A 17,811-nucleotide genomic window follows, 5' to 3' on the forward strand; every position below is an offset into this window, starting at 1 on the left:
CATCCCTGAAATGCCACAAGAGGAATTACCAAGGTTAGAGTGGATTTTCCATCAGGTGACCACATTTATTAATAGTTGCTGTCGCTCACTGAACCTGCACGGCTACGTACCCCACTGGGTAGAACACGGCTGCATTGAAGCTGCCCCATCCTCCACTATTTCACCAGTTGCTGGGTGCCTGACACAGTGTGCTTGACTTTGAGGTGCTTTTAAAATGTAAAAACAAAATTAAATTTTGCTGAGGTCCTCAGTAAAAACCCAAGGGTAAACTTGGCGTTCATGCTACTGCTAAATAAAGGAGAGCAGAAAAGACCTGCCTTCCATAACCCAACTAAAAAAGATAAAATAATAACAACAGCAATTCTGTTTCTCCGTATAACCAGTTTCTCTATGTTTCTAAAAGGTTTCTCTATCACATTTGAGTGTAAATGCTGCAGAATAGGTATGCATCATATTTAACAGCCAGTGCTGGTGAAACAGCATGTTCTCAGTGAGAGCAGAGGGCATTTTGCAGCGTTTTCCTTTTAACCCTAAATCTTCTTTCCCTGTCCTCCTGTGGATCCCCACCATTTCCCCAGGAGGTCAGTAGGAGCTGGTCACTGAACTGTTACTGCTTTCCAGGGGTGCCGTTCCTTGGTGACCTTCAGCGTGTACCGTTTCAGAGCGGGGCAGTGCGTGAGAAACGCTTCCACCACCTCCTGGCTGACCACACAGTAGCAGTGGATCTCCACCAGATCTCTGCACTGCCTGGCCAGATCTACTAGAGAGGAATTTAAGTCCTCCGAGGACGTGGTTTGCAGTGTCAGCTTCTTTAAGGTACTGCTGTAGCTCTGGGTGACAAACCTAATCTGATTTACCATGTAGTTATAGGTATTAAGTTGCAGCATGCTCACAGGTATATTCGGCTTCAGGATCAGAGGTATTTTGCAGGCAGGGACTGTGTGATCAAACTCGAGGTCTACACAGAGTTGAGGATGCTTTTGACTTACAGCAGCCCAGAGCTCTTCTGAGATGACTGGTATATATTTGTCCAGGCGCTCACAGAAAATGTCTAAATGGGTGAAAGCTGCTCTTTCGGGCTTGAGCAGTTCCTGAAATACATCGTCAGACAAACTGGCATAGTAAACTCCCAAGGCTGAGAGTTTGGGACACGCTCTGAGAACTTTCCTAATAGTGTCTGGTGCCACATTGCAAACCAGGGTGCGGTTGTTGATGAACAAACTGTGCAAGTTTGGGTTGGCGGTAGCCAAGAGTTCAACAAGCTCACCATCAAGAGTGAAGGGCATTTGTCGAAAATCAATATGCTGAAGATCTATCTGGTTTTCAGTGTCACATATATTCCGTATGCTCTGTAGGATGTCCTGGCCAGAGTAGAAATAGGGGTTCTCCCCGTGGCACACAATGCACAACTGCTGCAGTTCGTGGTTCTGTTTTGCCAGCACATCCAAGATGCGTGTCACATTCTTTCTGTTGACCTCCTTGGACTGGTCAAACACAATCTTCAGGTGTTTGATTTGGCTGAGGAACTGGAGCAGGCTCTGCAGCATGCCTTCCTCATCCTCCAAATCACAGCTGGAAGGGTAAAACACACTCTTAGTCACTGTGAAAGCTGAGCTGAGCAAGCACAGAGCAGATACTCTCCTTTACTGGTGTTTTTACAAACATCAACAGGTACCCTAGATGCTTCTTCTCACTTGGTGTCTGGAGAGTCACTATAAGGCCAAACACTAAAGGAGTCGGGAGGTGAGAAAAGTCAGTCCTCAGAAAGACCCATCAGAGAAATGCATCATGATGATGCTGATTAGTAACTGTCTCCTGCCATTTTCAAATAGCAGCTTAGAGCACCATACTGTAATACTTCCTGTAAAACCCAAATCAGCAGCAGCAATTAAAAAACCCCAGCATATAACACAATTTTCCTTTATTATATAAAAAGATGCTAGTCATGTAAGATGATATCACACTCAGAAATCAAAATGAATGTCAATAATATCATAGTAGAGTGGTGTAAGTGTTTGGCAGGCACTGGAAACGTAATGATCTTGTTACACCTGCAGAGACGATTGGACATTAGAAACCTGCCCCTCTTACCTGATCTCTGTGAAATGCCAAACAGAGCTCGAAGAAACAGCTGTAGCCCACTGCCTGCACACCTGGGAGACTGTGTATCTATCTCGAAGAGAAAGATAATAGAAAATTTGGATGAGGATTTCTTCTGGGATGTAACTCCACAGTTCTGGAACCGGAGCAGGCATTTTGCCAATTCAGGCAGATTTAAAAATGGGGAAAACTTCCAAAACTGCAGTTAATTCTCAAAAGTCCCTGTAAAGAGAAAGAGGGGGGGGAAAAGACATACATATTAAGAGTTATTTCACAAATCAAACCAATGCAACTGAGTCACAAAAAAGGTTAATATTTCTTCTCAAACATGACATTTCAACAAATTTTGAAATGCAACACAAAAATGAGGAAAATCTGTTGGCCAGTTTTTTTGCACATTTTTTTTCAATCAGTCCAGAGAAGCTGGATGATACTTTTCAAGAGTTAAAGATGGCAGATCAAAGCTTTGGGGAGGAGGGGGGGAAAAGCCTTTTTCCTGCAGTGAGGTTTCACTACTCTGAGAAATAAAAATGCAAGGGAATGTTCTGGAACTGCTGCTCTGGTAGTCAAAAAGCTGAGACAGATTTCTCAAATTGAGTGGGGAGGGAACATCTTTGCAAGCAGAAGCCCAGTACAGAAAACAGCCTCACATACCCATTTTTTACTGATAGTGAGAGAATGCCTATAGTAGTATAGAACCATCAGTTTAATTACAGTGGTCCTTCCCTATGATAACATGTGGCAGTTTGAAAAAAAAAAACATTTTATTACAGTGACTCTAGTTCTTAGAAATTGCATTTATACATGTCTGACATAGAAATGGAAAATATATTTTGATTAACCTTTCACGTGAACGATAATGCAAAAGAATAAGCACCCGAGAAGCCTGAGGTTCATAGCATCACACCATTACTGAACTTTTTTATTCACCTTCTTCCAAAATGTGTTGTACCCATCTTCTTGATTTCTGCACAAATAAAACTATCAGCATGATGGATTTTTTTCAACGCTCTCATAAACAAGTGAGGGATTTTTAATTGCAAACTTCCCCCTTCTCAGGTTGGCACTGGAGCATGGGCCAATTCTCCCAATCTCCCTCTGAATTTCATGGCATGCCCTCACGCCCTCTGGCTTTTCAAGCCCCAGGTCTTGGAGTCACAGTGTTATCCCAGCATCAAAGGTTTCATTTAAATGAAAGCCCACACTTCTAGATATCCTCGAAGCAAGGAAAGGGTTGAAAAACATGAAGCAAGTGCAGAACAGTGATGCAAAAATCATAATGCAGAGAGGAACACAACTGCACATTTTTCTAGAATATGCTGCTTTGAAGCGTGACTCATTATTTTGAGTGTGAGGTGGCAGTAGCATAGCAGCTATACTATCTTATCTACCATCGTATCGGCGACAACCCCCTTTCCACCCACTGCCAAGCGATATCGTCCTGCTTCCTTCCTGGGAACTCACTATTTTCTCTGACAACCACTTTGACAGCTTGGACTCTGCTCTTCTACTTTTTTTAATAGCTGCTTTTACTACCATACTGTATAATAATACACATTTGTCAAAATGTTATACTGCTTTTTGCCATACATGAAATCTTACGTTTTCATTATATTTTTCATTAAAATACAAGCCCTTGGAGTCATGTGAAAAGGACCGTGAGTCTTTTAGAAAGTTAGAGTGCATTTCTAGCTGTGGTGATTGCTTGGAAAAGCTTAAAAACATGGCCTGAGAGCAGAAAGGCAGGGAAAATTATCAGTGTTACTTTAAGCAATTGCATGGTTTTGAGTCAGCAAGAAGCACACTCAGGCTTTGGTCCACCTTGGGTGCCTGCCCCGGCGCGGACAGCCGGGTTTGGATAGCCAGGTTTGGATCGGCTGTCATGAGCCAGTGAGGATCTCCGCGATATATTAACCAGATGACGGAGGAGCTGCCGGGTGCTGTGCTGAGCTGTCAGCTCTCGGCAGAGCAGGCCCCACGGAGCCAGAACAGGGAGCGAGCAGCCGTGGCCCCAACAGGAACAGGCGGTGCCAAACCCGGGCCAGACGCCCAACGCGCCCGGGGCCAACCGCCTCTCGCTCCAGCCTGGGGACCCCCCAGCCGTGGCAGCCAGGGGAGGGGCCCAGCATTACCTCTCAGAGCAGAGCCTCTCGTCCTCCGCGCTCTCCTGGCCGCGGCGCCCAGTGTGGACTGTGCACCAGAGGGAGGAGCGGAGGAGGAGAGGCGGAAAAATAGCAGCAGAGCTGTGGAAAACAGAAGCTGAGAGTGAGGCGTCTTCCCTGCCCGCGGGCGGGAGCTGGGATGCTGTGCTCTCCTGTATGGGAAGGCACAGATTAATATAATAGCTCCGTCATCCTCCTCCCTCACTGCCTGTGTCCCACCCCCCGTTACCCAACACCCTGCTTCCCTATGAGGCCAGGCTTGGGGGGAGCACAGGGCTCCAGAGCCCGTTCTCTCCCCAAACACACACACCATTGGATCCCAACACACAAAATCTTGTGCCGGATGAGCCCCTCTGAGCCGCAGCCTCTCTGAGCCGCAGCCTCTCCCCTCACTGGCATCTTTACTTCCCGAGTGGGAAAAACAGGGTGAAACTCCAAGTGCTTATAAAGCACTTTGATTTCCCCACATGGGAACCTCCCTGAAAGCACAAACTCAGCAAGCATTAGCAGAAGAGAAACTCGGGTCTCAGCTACCCTTTCCTTTTTTACCCCCGCAATAGACAGCAAACAGATTAGCTTCCAGTAGGAAATGTTTACAGGACATGTGTGGTTGATGGTCCCTGTTGTTCTTGCCTGGCTCTGGGAATGAGCACTGCCTCAGGCTTGCTGTTTTGTACAGGAAGGTTGGGATGTCTGGGCTTTTTTAACCCCATTAACCGTTAAATGCATGAACTCATGAGCTTCTTCTTGAACTGTCAGCAAGTAAATGCCTGGTTTTCAGAAGCTCTGGCACCACCAGGCTACTGACCCTGAAGGTCTCCTGGATGTGGCCCAGACCTTTCAAAGGAGAGCACCCAAGAGACCCAGCCTGGATTAATCCCTTCAGGGATTTATTCAATTATGCTTTTCCTTTGGCAAAAAAATAGTTTATATTATTAAAATACTGTGGTTGTAAAATACCATTAAATATATAGCCATCTTTATATATGTATATATATATAATTTTTTAATAAAGTTTTTCACTTTTATTTGAAGTTTAGCTCCCCAGAGAGTTGGCACAAACTGACTGTCAAGCCAGAGCAATGGCCACTAGCACATGGCCACAAACTCTGGACCCAAGCCCATACCAGCTTCTCACCAGCTGGGAACAACCATGAGAGCTGCTGTTACCTCTCTGCTTGTGGGAGGACAAATGCAGCCTGGGCAGGAGCCTGCTACTCAAGGCTGAGTGATGGAGACCCAAATCCAGCTCCTCGCTTTGCTTGTCACAAAACCTCTCATGTACTTAAGAAAAGCTGCTTTATTCTCTCTACCTGTCCATTCAGCTTGTCAGAGGAGTACAGTGGAGTTAACAGCCTCATCTCTCTCAGAAAGAGGTGGAAGATCATCCAGGTATCACTGCAGGAAGGACTAAACCAGAACGCCTAGCAGAACTCAGCAGCTCTACTGACACCATCATCTTACCTCTCCTGTAGGAGATGTGAAGCCCAGCCCAGGTGTCCTCACCTGTTCACTGTGCTCAGAATCACGCTGCTCTGCTCTCGCTAAGCAAGGTCCCAGAGGTCTCCTCCACCAGCACTGCTCTCACAAATGGTGCCTGACTCCCTGCTCATTTCTTTTGGGAGCTTTCCTGCTTCGCTTACCACACTCTTGGACAGCAATGACCGTTGAACCTGATGGATTTGCCTGGAGAAAGAAACTCTACATCATTAACATAAAATCATAGAATAGTTCGGGTTGGAAGGTAAATGTCATCTAGTTCAATCTCCCTGCAAATGAGCAGGGACATCTTCAACTAGATGAAGTTGCTCAGAGCCCCATCCACCCTTGGATATCTCCAGGGATGGGGCATCCCCCACCTCTCTGGGCAACCCTCTTCCCTCCTGAGCAAACAGACTCCCCCGGATGCTGTTACAGATGCTGTGATTACTGTGTTCCACAATCAACTTATCCTGGGAAACCCTTTCATAATGAGCTCCAGGGAAGGGAGGGTGTAAGATCTGAACTTCCTCCACTGCTCAGCAATTATTAACCCAACCAATCTTCATTTTCACCCTTGTTAGCAGCGTCATAGGGCAAAGCTGAGGAGTGCTGGCGGTGACCCACCAGCTTTGCGGTTCCATCATCCACAAGCTACGCAAGGGGTTCAAGCAACCCCGCTTTCCTCCATCCCTGCCAGACCAGGGATGCACACCAGTCCCAGCCGGTGGGGAGCTCTTCAGGTTTCCAAACAGAATAATTTCTGACCATCTTACCTATCCTCACCTACATGAGCGACCAAGTGACTGAAGCTGTGTGGGCATTCAGCTGCCGCCGGAGCCACCAGCCGGGTTGTGGTGCGGAGACCTGGAGGGGTCAAGGTGCGGCAAGAACCGCTCGGACCTCAGCAAGCAGCATTTTCTGCTGGCCTTACCGCTGGCTTTGATGTGAGTAACGTGGGCTGAAATCCAGCTCTCGGGGCTGGAGTTTGGTGGCAGTATGACAAAATCAGAAGACATTCACGGAAAGCGGAAGACCCCTGGCATTCCAATGGTCGTTGTGTTTTGCTCTGTTGCTTTTCCGTTACCCCCTGCGCCCGCACACGGCCCGGTTCCCCAGCGGGGCCCGCCCGGCCCGGCCCGGCGGAGCAACGGGCGGTGCCGCGCAGAGGCGGAAGCGGCGGCGCCGAGGCCGGGCGGCGGCGGTGGCAGAAGGTAAAAGCCGCCCGGAGCCGCTGGAGGGGCCCGGGGCTGCCGGGGCGGGGGGCCGGGGGCGCGGGGAAGCCGCGGGGCGTCGGGCCCTGCGGGCGGCGGGGGCCGCGGGCCGTGCCGGGCGCGGTCGGGCTGGCGGGGCGCTCCCCGCGCCCTCCCGGTGCTGCCCCGCTCGCTGGACGGCGGTGCCGGGACGGGCCGCAGACAGCGGTGTTCGAGCCAGTAGGGACACGCAGGCAGCGGGAAAAGGTGGTGCCAGCACCGGCGGTGCCCAGGGCTAGTGGCTGCTGCGGCCTCGCTGCCCCAGCTCTTCTTTTAAAGAGTCCCCTCCCAGTTAGTCTGTTACAGGAAGGCAGCCGCCTGACGTTGAGAGTGCTGAAACACCGGCCCAGGTTGGCCAGAGAGGTGGTGGATGCCGCATCCCTGGAGACATCCCAGGCCAGGCTGGATGGGGCTCTGAGCAACCTGAGCTGGTGAAGATGTCCCTGCTCATGGCAGGAGTGGGACTAGATGAGCTTTGAAGGTCCCTTCCAACTCAAACATCGATTCTATTCTATTCTATTCTATTCTATTCTATTCTATTCTATTCTATTCTATTCTATTCTATTCTATTCTATTCTATTCTATTCTATTCTATTCTATTCTATTCTATTCTATTCTATTCTATTCTATTCTATTCTATTCTATTCTACTTGCTGTGATAACACCAGACCGGCACAACAGCAAAGGGCTCCTTACCTGAGTTTTTGCAAGCCTGGTGTAAATTTCCAGACTCCCCAGCACTGCTGAGTCAAACCAGGCAGTTGCTGAGGAGCAAGAGCATGGTCTGTGTGGGAAGGGGGTGCAGGGGCATCAGGATCTGTGCTGCTGTGACAGGACCAGGATGAAACAGGTTCCTTGTACTTCATGTGCCTCTGGGCTGGTAGGGAGCTCTCTGGCATTTGCACTGCAAAAACTAATTTTTTCTGTGTGTTAAATCTTTTAAATATTCCACATCTGTAGTTTCCTAAGATGTTACTCAGTTTTTTGTTACCGTTCTGCGAAACGCTAGGAAATGGGTGCCCAGATCCCGAACTTCATGGTGTTTGGAGGCTCAGACCAGACCTGGACTTTGCAGCAGCAACACACCCTCCTTTTCATTATGAGATGCTTTTCTAAAAGGCCTGTGTGACATGGGAATTCCTGGCCTGGAAACACTCAGCATCTCGCAGGCACTCCTGGAACTCCTGAATTTCCTTTTGAATTTTAAGATTCACTGGTTATTTCCTGTATTTTCTGAACAAGCAAAAGGCTCCGTGCTTGGGACAGTTTAAGGATATAGTAAGGAAACAGGATGAGCCATACATCCCAGTGCTCTGTTTGACGTGCTACCAGGGATGGAAATGGTTCCCAGCCCCAGCTACCACCTGGAGGACAGTCTGTCCATGAGAGGTCATCTTCAATCCGGCAGCCCCTAGTGACAAAAGACCTTCACATCCACAAGCTAAAGGACAATTGAGCAGAAGGGACAGTGATGTAGCCAGCAGTTACACTGTCAGGCCAGTGCTTGGCAGCCAAGGGAAGGCTGTTGGGATTGAGCAACAGGGCAGAAAGCAGGAAGGAAGGGATGTCTGCAGGGAAGCAACTGATCATGGGACAGAGGTGCAAGCAAGCAGTCAGAGAGAGGGGGAAGGACTTGGGGCCAGGGCTGAGCAAAGAGCCCCAAACTACTTGTCACCATGATGGGATGGCAGGGCTAGCTCTGAGCGCTGCTCTCTGTGGCTTCAGGGGGCTTGCAGTGACCAGCTTGTGGACACGCTTAGGTGGTTTGTGTACGCACCAGGAAGGAGAGGTGGCCATGCCTGTCTCTGGGCTGTCAGAGAAGTGCTCTCCAGCTGTTGCACCTCAATCTGGTAGTTTTTCCATTCCAGGTATCCCTATTAGCCTGGGAGGTGTTGTGGTTTGTCTTTGACTTGGGAGCAGAGTTGGGTGCAGCTGCATTCGACGGGTTGCATTAGCTGGCCAGCGAGAAACAGGCATGATGAGAATGTAGAGATGGATGTGCCATCTTCTAGGTGCATTGCTGCAAGAGGTGAACAGTGGGAGGAGAATAATAAATGAGCAAAGAAATAGCCCAGAGTGTCCTGCTACATGAGCCCTGGACTCTGCAACACGTCCTTTAGTGAGGACAGTCAGGGGACCAGGACCTTGGGCAAAATGCCTCTGCCTGAAACAAGGCTTCAGTCTCTGTGAACGTGCCAGAACCAGGACTGCTGAGTGCTCCCTGGGGCGCCCCATTATGAGTCTTGGCTTGGCTGTCAGAGGCACAAGGACTCAAACTCTTTACTTCAGAGTCTCTTTAAACTGTAAAATTAATGGACTCCGCTGGAAAACTAATGCAGAGCTTTGTGAGTTGCTGAGTCTTGAGGTTATCATGTCCCACTGTGCTGTGCTTTACAGAATAACTAAACTCCTTAATGGTTACACTTGCTTTAACAACTCACCACCTCGTCTAGGAAATAGGAGTAAATCCCCATAATCCCATCATGCTTGTGCTAGTGGTTGCTCTAAACACTCACCTGGCATCAGGCCATTTTCCCTCTGGTCTCTCAGCTCACCTGTGTGATTTCGCAGAGTGCTGAAGATGGCAGGCAGCTGCGCTCCTTGGATCGGCAGTGCTTATCTCTTCCTCCAGTCCACGTGCAAGACCATCGTTCTGCCATCTCTCTACGAAAGCTCCCAGAAGAAACCTAGTGTGTTCAAGGCGCTGATGCTGGCATTGGCAGGTACCCATCCTCTCTGATATCTTGGCACACTGTCTCATCTCTTCATGCAAAGCCGTGCTTTTCTTTAACCTCACACTCCTGGGTAAGGAAAGCTGGTGCTCACTGTCTTTAGGAAAGACAGTAAAGTAGAGCAAGTTCACCAGAGGTGCCCCAAGATGCTTGAGGGCTGGAGCACTTGTCGTGTGAGGAGAGGCTGAGGGAGCTGGACCTGTTCAGCCCGGAGAAGAGAAGGTTTGGTGGGACATGCTAACAGCCTGCCAGTGCCTATGGGGAAGGGGAGATGGAGCCACACTTTGCAGTGGTGCATGGGGAATGGGAGACAACTGGCATAAATTGAAACATAAGGTAGACACCAAACATAAGGACAAACATTTTTCCAATGAGGACAGTCAAACAGTTGTCCAGAGTGAGTGTGTATTCTCCATCCTTGGAGGTTTTCAAAGCAGGATTGGATAAAGCCCTGAGCAACTTGGTCTGACCTCAGAGCTGACCCTGCTTTGCATAGGAGGTTGGGCTAGAGACTTCCTGGGCTTCCTTCCAACTTGAACTTTCCTACGAGTTATCCTTCTTTATGAATGTTTGTTTAAACCCATTTATGTAAGAGGGGGAGATATTGCAACTGCTATGAAAGAAGATTTAATTTCTGTCTTTATGCCACCACAGAAACATGAATTCTGCTTTGAGAAGCCGATTTTTAAAATGAGTGATACCCAGTGTAAATTCTTTTCTGAATAACTACATTAGCTTCAACTTTATTTAACACTATTCATATCAGAAAAAGACTTGAGGTGCAAATGGCTTTAAAACTATGTTTCTCTACCCAACTTTGCACCAGTCTGACTGCAGAATAATAGTAATTTGAAAAGCTTTTTACCTAGAATGACTCTCATGGTATTCTTTACCTGTCATACAGCTGAACCTATATACAATATAACTTGGCCTGTGTAACTATGCTGTAATTTCTTCTGGTAATCAGCAGTCTAACGAAGACAGCTAGTTTATCCAGTACAGGCCTGCTTATCTTGCAGCTCAATCCAAAGATGTGAAGCAGCAGGAAGCCAAACACAGTTGTCCAGTTAGGCTCGATTTATGTGTGTTTTGTGTCACTGGAATTTGAATCCACTCACGCATTTAAAGGAAAGCCCACAAACCCACTAAATCCTACCATGCTTATTCAGACCTAAAAAGGACATGAAATCTGAAGTCGTCTGAAGTTCCGTGAAGAAATGTGTGCAAAGTCCTCTCTTCTGAGGTAGCTATAAAGCTGCGTCATACACCAGTCTGTGTGCAGACATTTCCATGCTTGTGTAGCTTTTCCTTCCCCAGCCCTTCTACCTTTTTAAGGAACCTCTTGTTTTTAACCAGCACTCACAAAAAACGAAGCATGAAGGAAGCAATAAAAATACTTTTCTTGTCAGCCAGGGTGAATTAAAATGCTGCTTTTAGGTACCCAGCCCCCTGTCCCAGTTACACATCTGGTCCAAACTAGACTTTCTGATGCAGCCAGTAAACCCTGTAAGGCCACTGTTAGATCACATACTTTTAAATGCCAAGTCACCTGTCCTGCCTAATGTGGAGCACACAAGTCTGCTTTGCCTTAGGATTCTTGGGATGTCTAAATAATACGTGGTTTAGAAATACCCGATGTAGCACCAGTCTGAGCTGGCACCTCCATCTAGCCCTGTGAAATGACAGGCCAAGAGGTTAATTTGGGTCTGGAAGCAGTACAGTCAGCCTCCCACAGGCCTCTGCTGCAAAAAAGAGGAGAACACATATTCTAAACTGTCATCATCAGCATATAAAATCCCTGTGGAGACAAGGTCGATGTGCACAGCTAATCAAAATTAAGTTTTGCTGGGAGGAGGAAGAATGAAAGCCTGACCAATTTCTGTTGTTCATGTCGCTCATGCTCCCCCCACACTAACATTAGGAGGTACATCCCTGACTTCTCCTTGCTTAAATTTTACCATTAATTAATTCTCTGTGCAAAAGAGCTTAACAAGTCAAGTCCCAGTCTCAAGCATCCTCATTTTCTGTGGCTGGAACTATCACTTGCCATTTGTGAGATGTGTTGAAGGCTCTGAGCCAGCCAAATGGTACTTCTGGGCATGAGGTGGAGAGAAAACGCTGTGTCTCTTTCTGGGACCTTTATCACTGCTTAAAACTCCAGTCCTAAGGACTGAAGTCTGACTGAGCACTGAGCTGAACTATACACTTTCATCTGTAAAACTTCCCTGTGCTATTGGTTTAGTGTAGCCATTTCTGTCCTGGAAATGGAACCTCAAACTTAAAGCCTCCACTAATAAACCATGTTAGAATAACTACCTGGGCTGTAGTACCATATGGCTTCTGTATTTCATGAGGATTGATGATGGCAGGGCAGCAAAAACTTAATCCTTTCCTCTTGGTTTTACATACAGGTTTTTCATTCCAGAGGACTTTATCAGAGAGAGAAGAGAATTCAAAAGCTGCTCCATTGCAGGCTTAGTGGTGGATGGGAGTGGGTCTGGGTTGTCTGTCTCATACCTGGATAGTGACTCTGCTCACTTCTCCCTGCCAGACTCCACCGGCAGCATGAATGGTGTGGAAATACTCAAAGTGCACTGCAGCCACCCGCACCTGATCGTCCAGCTCAAGTTCCTCAAGCAGGAGAACTGCCGCCGGTTCCTGCGGAGTTACCGGGAAGGAGCGCTCCAGGAGTCCCTCCAGAATCACCTCCAGCTCTCTTTGGCCACAACCACGGTGTCTCTTGAAACGGAGCTGAAGGCTGGCAACGAGCACCTCGACAAGCTGCTGAAGGATGAGGATCGCTGCCTGGAGTGCATCTACAGAGAAAAGGTGAATGGGAGCGGGAGGGGGCTGGGCAGCAATGAGGAGCGGTAGCACGGGACTCGGGAAGGTGGGTGCAAATCTTGCTGTGCTGCAGCATGCTGCGTTGTTGACTTCTCCATCCTTCAGTTCTCAACCATAATATGGAGAAACAGCTCTGCCCTTGCCCACAAAAGAGCTGTGCACTTTTCTGGAAGGGCAATAGAGTTACCTGAAACAACCTACAGAGATTCTGCTAAATCACTATGATTTCTCTGTATAACAATTAGTATGAGTGTTACCACTGCCAAGAGGAGGACTTATAGAAGGTACAGTGGAGTTGAGGTGTTCCTCAACACACCTGTGAGGCAGGCAGAGAGGACAGCAGTCCTGTGTGGAACCATTGCTGCTCAGCACCTTCCTCCCCTGCCTCGCACACCACCTCCGCAGAGAGCAGCAACAGTACCTGCACCCAGAAATGAGCCTGAGTGCAAACGCTCTGCACATTATACCAACAATGTGTGACAGGGTGGAGACACACAGCATCTGCTGCCAGCGGGAGTAGGCGGCCCTTGTGAAGGCAAAGTCTCTCAGAGGTGATACCTAATGTCTAGCTCATTACACACTTTGGCACTGGCATTCTAACCCTGCTAGCAAGAACAGGGAGATCTTGTCATCTCACCACAAAACCAAGGCATTTGACATGACTAAACTCATTGCCTTTCTTTCCTCTTTCATTCCACCTGTAACTAGCAATACCTTATAGCTCTGGCTCCCTCTAGATAGTCCTGAGAAACAGATAGTAACCATCTACTCAGGAAGATTAGGCACAAGAACATCTATTGCCAGGTTGCTTTTCTGCAAGCACAGAGAATGAAATGCAAGCCTTACAGCCCTGGACCAAACACCACGTGATATCCCATACCCTGTCAGCTTCTGCTTGCTGCTCCCTCCCTCTGCTGAACTAGCTGACTGGACAACAGAGATGGGCTTAGTTCCCCAAAACTGACTCAGTCTGACCTCTGCTTGACATTGCAACAGTCAGAGAGGTGACATTGGGCACAACCGCCCGTGCCTGGGGAGAGTGCTTGGTCCCAGCCTGCTGAATGTGAGCTAAACACTAAACTGAGTCAGAGCACTTGCCAGGTGTGAGTCTTCACATGTGTTTTGTGTTCTTTACTCCTTTTCTTATTACCTGCTTTTTAGAGGACAGACTAGCTTTCTCTTGGTTAGTGAGAAAAAATGCCTTGGAGAGGATCCAAAAATAGCAAAACTTAGGAAAGAAGGGGCAGAGAGAGAAGGGGGGGTAGCAGGAGCTGCCTGCTTTGGTGGCCATGAGCTGTTGGATCAAGTCACCCCATTCTGTGGGTCTGACCCTCACGTGGAGCAAGTCAGAGAAGCCACACAGTGCACCTGAATTTTTGCAGAGGGCTGCTGAAAGTAGACGTGGACTAGTAGCAGTTTTGTGCAACTTGTAAGCACTCACTGCTGCATGTGAGAAACCCAGGAGAGGGAGTTTGCCTGTTTCATACCACATTACAGATTCATATTCACAGATTTACTGCCAGAACTCCATTAGACTATCTCATTTGATCAGTTTACAACTCAGGCTATAGTTATTCTCATTGCTCTTCTCTCAACACCATCATCTTTAGCTGCACCTTCCAGCTGAGCATCTACAGCTTTGTGAGAAGGTGAAGCTGTCAGGAATCACTGATGCTGTTTGCGTTACAGCCTGACCGCCTGCGGGACGAAGAAATCACAGAGCTGGAGGAATGCCTCAAGAGCCTGATTGTCCATGAGGGCATCAACAACAACGTTGCTGTAAAAGACTGCGCACCTCTGAACTCCCCATCTCTACCTCTTCCTTCTCCAGCCAGCTCCCTTTCCCCACAAGTCACCTTCGTCTTTCAGGGACAACAGTTCGGTGAGTAGCTGGAACTGACCAAGAGAGCCCTTGGTCCTCCTTGCCTCAAAACCTGAAAGGGAAGGTTAACGTGACTACATATTGGGGTCTACCTCAGCTAAATCAAGGATTTCCCAGCATTCTGTAAGGAAGGAATTATAATTGTCCTAAGATATTGCCGAACTGCTTCAGATCAGGCCTCAACTTGTTTCCCTTCTGGGCTGGCACAGAACCAGATGCTCCAGAGCCTGTGTCATGTCCATGTTCCTCACATATTAAAACTTCTTAATACCAAAAGGAAGAATACAGAGTAGTTTTCTCTTCCTCCATGTAATTTGGTTGAGGTGAGTTCAGAGCAGAGGTTGGATCGGACTGGGAAGGTTACTGCGGATGCCATCAGTCCTGCTTTCTGCCAGGACTGATTTTTCCAGGCTCCCTGCAGCACAGTGGCTTTCTCTGAGGTCTGTGCCCTACAAAGAGCTTTCAGACAGTCTCACTTTGCAATTTTAGCTTGACATCAGCTAGATCATTTCTGAGCGTGCTTAAGCTGTGTATACAGTCTTCAGTGCTAAAGAGCCAAGGAGAGAGAACTCCTGTCTGTGTTTCAGTATTTTGAAGATGCTTAGGCAGGGAATAGGCGACTTGGTCAGAAGTTGTTTTCGAAAGGCTGAAACAAATAAAAAGGATGACCATGAGGGAAAAAATAATAATAAAAAAGGTATTGCCAGGCTTGCAGGGTGGGGGCCAAGCTCTGGTGTGGTGGGAGGATTTCAGAGCTGTGTGTACACCACCTGCCCATGATGGGACAGTCCTTTATCTTCACTGCTCTTGCACTTCTGCTCCAAAATCACGGTCCTGCCCTGGTTGTAAAACACCGGAGGACAAGCAGACCAGCTCTACAGCAGTTTAATAATGTGCTGTGGACCCTAAACAGATTCCTGGTTCCACAGAATAATGAGCAAACCTTATATGCTGCATCACAACAGCCACAAAACCCCTGTGTTTTACCTGCCCTCTCTCCCTTTCAGCCAACAGAACGCTCACCCCAGACGACCACCAGAAATTCGCCAAGCTCGTGTCCAAGAAATGGAAGCAAGTGGGTCGCTCTTTGCAGAAGAACTGCCGGGCCCTGCGTGATCCTGTCATTGATAACCTGGCCCTCGAATATGACCGAGAGGGACTATATGAACAAGCCTATCAGATGCTTCTCAGATTTATCCACTCGGAGGGGAAGAAGGCCACAATAGCGCGGCTGATTGCAGCCCTGGAAGAAAATAGTCTCATCAGCTTGGCTGAGGAGCTCTTGGGCCTCCATTCCACCGAGGACTGCTCCTAGAGCATGAAGGGCGGGGGCATTGCAAAGGGCTTTCTTGCTTTAGCTAGTGTGTGAGACTGCTGCCAGCATCTGGGAATGTAAAGTCCTGAGAATCACTGCAGGTTTCTGTGTAGATAGGAATGCCGAGGGGAGAGGTTCTGCACTTGCAGAAGCCGACAGAGACCTCTGACATTCCTGATATTGTTCTCTTGCCAGACATCAACGTTACTTTCCCAGGAACTGGCGAGAGAGGCTTTCACCCTGACTTCTTTCAGGACTGAAATGCCCCAGGGAAGCAGCCAGACAGTCATAGAGCCATAGGGGAGGGTGGGGGAAAGGAGGAAAGCAAGGAAGGTGTCTCGGACAATTTCTCTGGGAAGCAGATGCCGCCACTGTTTCTCAAACTGTGGCCCAGGGCCATCACCTGCAGAGCTGCAGTGTATATTTTTATATTGACGACGTTTATGCCCTCAGGCATGACATCAAGCAAAGGCAGAGGAGAAATTAAGGAAAACTCAGTTTTATATTATTTTCCTTCATTCTTCAAATGAGGAACATCTGTGGCAAGTGCCTCTGTCTTGCCCTGCCCTAGGATAGCTCCTTCCCACCTCTCACCAACTGAAAGTTTCCCTTTTACCTGGGACAGTCACAGTCCTCCACAGAGCACAAGGTTGCTGTTGTAGAACCAATTCCACACACTGAACAAGCAATATGGACAAACACAAATTCAGAGAATGATTCCCAACTCTTTCTGGACCATGGTGGGCAACAGTATATTGACTACATTGCGCTTAGCTCTTTCCCACCAGCCCCAGGGAGCCTGCATCTTTGGAAAGCAAAACACAGTGCTGGAAGGAAAATAAACAGTCTCCTAGTCAGCGGATTACCTGTGGAGTGCAGATTGGAACTGCTGCTCTAAGGGCTGTCGCAGCATCAGATCCCATCCTGATCCCAGCCCATGGTGCTGAGTGATCACCTGGGAGCAGCCAGCTGCTAATTAATGCCTTCGCTGTTTTCGGAACCGCCTGCCGAACCCACCAGAGGGGACAGCTCATGCCATCGTGTCTCACGAGAGTCGGGATTTGCACAGAGCCTTTCCCTGGCGGCGTTGTCACTGGGCGACAATTGGGCATCGGCTGCTGTGCCTGGATTTACCTGCCCTGACTTTAAGGGTTTAAAATGGCTGAAAGGACAAAGCACCCAAAGCCCAGGGCTGATTCGGGCTTCCAGTTCCAGTGGGAAAAGCTGACTTTCCTGGTGTGGTTGATGCAGGCTGCAGCAGAGCAGAGTTTACACCTTTGCCTATAACAAAGCAACAAGTATCTCACATGACACAAGTCCCGTGAAGCACAACAGCAGCTTGATTACCTTTGACATGTTCCCTATGCTTTCCTGATATATTTTTTACTTCCTTTTTCATGAATTCTATCCCTCTTTGCCCTTTCTTTCTGTGGGAATAGCCAGTGGGCCTTATTTCTGATGCAGAGGGCAGCTCTGCCAGCACATGTACAACCCATGTGTGCACAGAAGTGTTGGGCCACTGGCTGTCGTGGTGGGACCGGCTTTCAGACAGGCAAGCCCTGATCGCCTTTTAAACCAGAACTCCCCTCTTAATCCTTCCTGGAGTCAAAGCTGTAGTTCGGTAAGGAGGGATGCAACGTGAGATTCAGTTTTGGGCTCAGGATCGAGCTCCTGGGGCTGGTGCCGCTACCTTGGATTCTGCCAAAACACATGCTGTGAGCATCAGCTACCTGAAGGCCCAGATGAGGAGGATTTTGGTGACCAGTTTCTCCCCAGCTGGGGTCCACACGCCTCAGATGTGCTGAGCATCACGTTCCGCAGCGTAAACCTGTGGAACCTGGCTTCCTCCTGTAGCTTTTTAATCCCCAAAGTTATGTACACAGTGTGGAAAGGAAATGGAGGGGTCAGAGATGGGGAGAATGTTGTCAGGGTGTGAGTGAATCTATTGCTGTCTTGCGCCTTGGTTTTAAAGGAAGCAGAACTTCATGCAGGCACCATCTCTACAAAGGCTGTGGCTCCATGACCTGTTATTAAGCCATTTTGT

At 48.4% G+C, this 17,811-nt stretch overlaps 2 protein-coding genes across 2 annotated transcripts; one reads left to right on the forward strand and one right to left on the reverse strand.

Annotated features, from left to right (window-relative positions):
* Positions 1-596: 596 nt before the first annotated feature.
* Positions 597-2,255, reverse strand: FBXL8 (F-box and leucine rich repeat protein 8; the record flags this gene model as incomplete). Its single annotated transcript, XM_080352325.1, has 2 exons — positions 597-1,572; positions 2,092-2,255. The coding sequence occupies 2 exons, from the start codon at positions 2,253-2,255 to the stop codon at positions 597-599; spliced, it is 1,140 nt and encodes a 379-aa protein (XP_080208451.1).
* A 7,320-nt stretch (positions 2,256-9,575) lies between these two features.
* TRADD (TNFRSF1A associated via death domain) lies at positions 9,576-15,767 on the forward strand (the record flags this gene model as incomplete). Its single annotated transcript, XM_080351688.1, has 4 exons — positions 9,576-9,717; positions 12,278-12,555; positions 14,260-14,452; positions 15,460-15,767. The coding sequence occupies 4 exons, from the start codon at positions 9,576-9,578 to the stop codon at positions 15,765-15,767; spliced, it is 921 nt and encodes a 306-aa protein (XP_080207814.1).
* Positions 15,768-17,811: the final 2,044 nt, after the last annotated feature.

Source organism: Nesoenas mayeri, assembly GCF_963082525.1.
Source record: "Nesoenas mayeri genome assembly, chromosome: 12".
NCBI lineage: Eukaryota > Metazoa > Chordata > Aves > Columbiformes > Columbidae > Nesoenas > Nesoenas mayeri.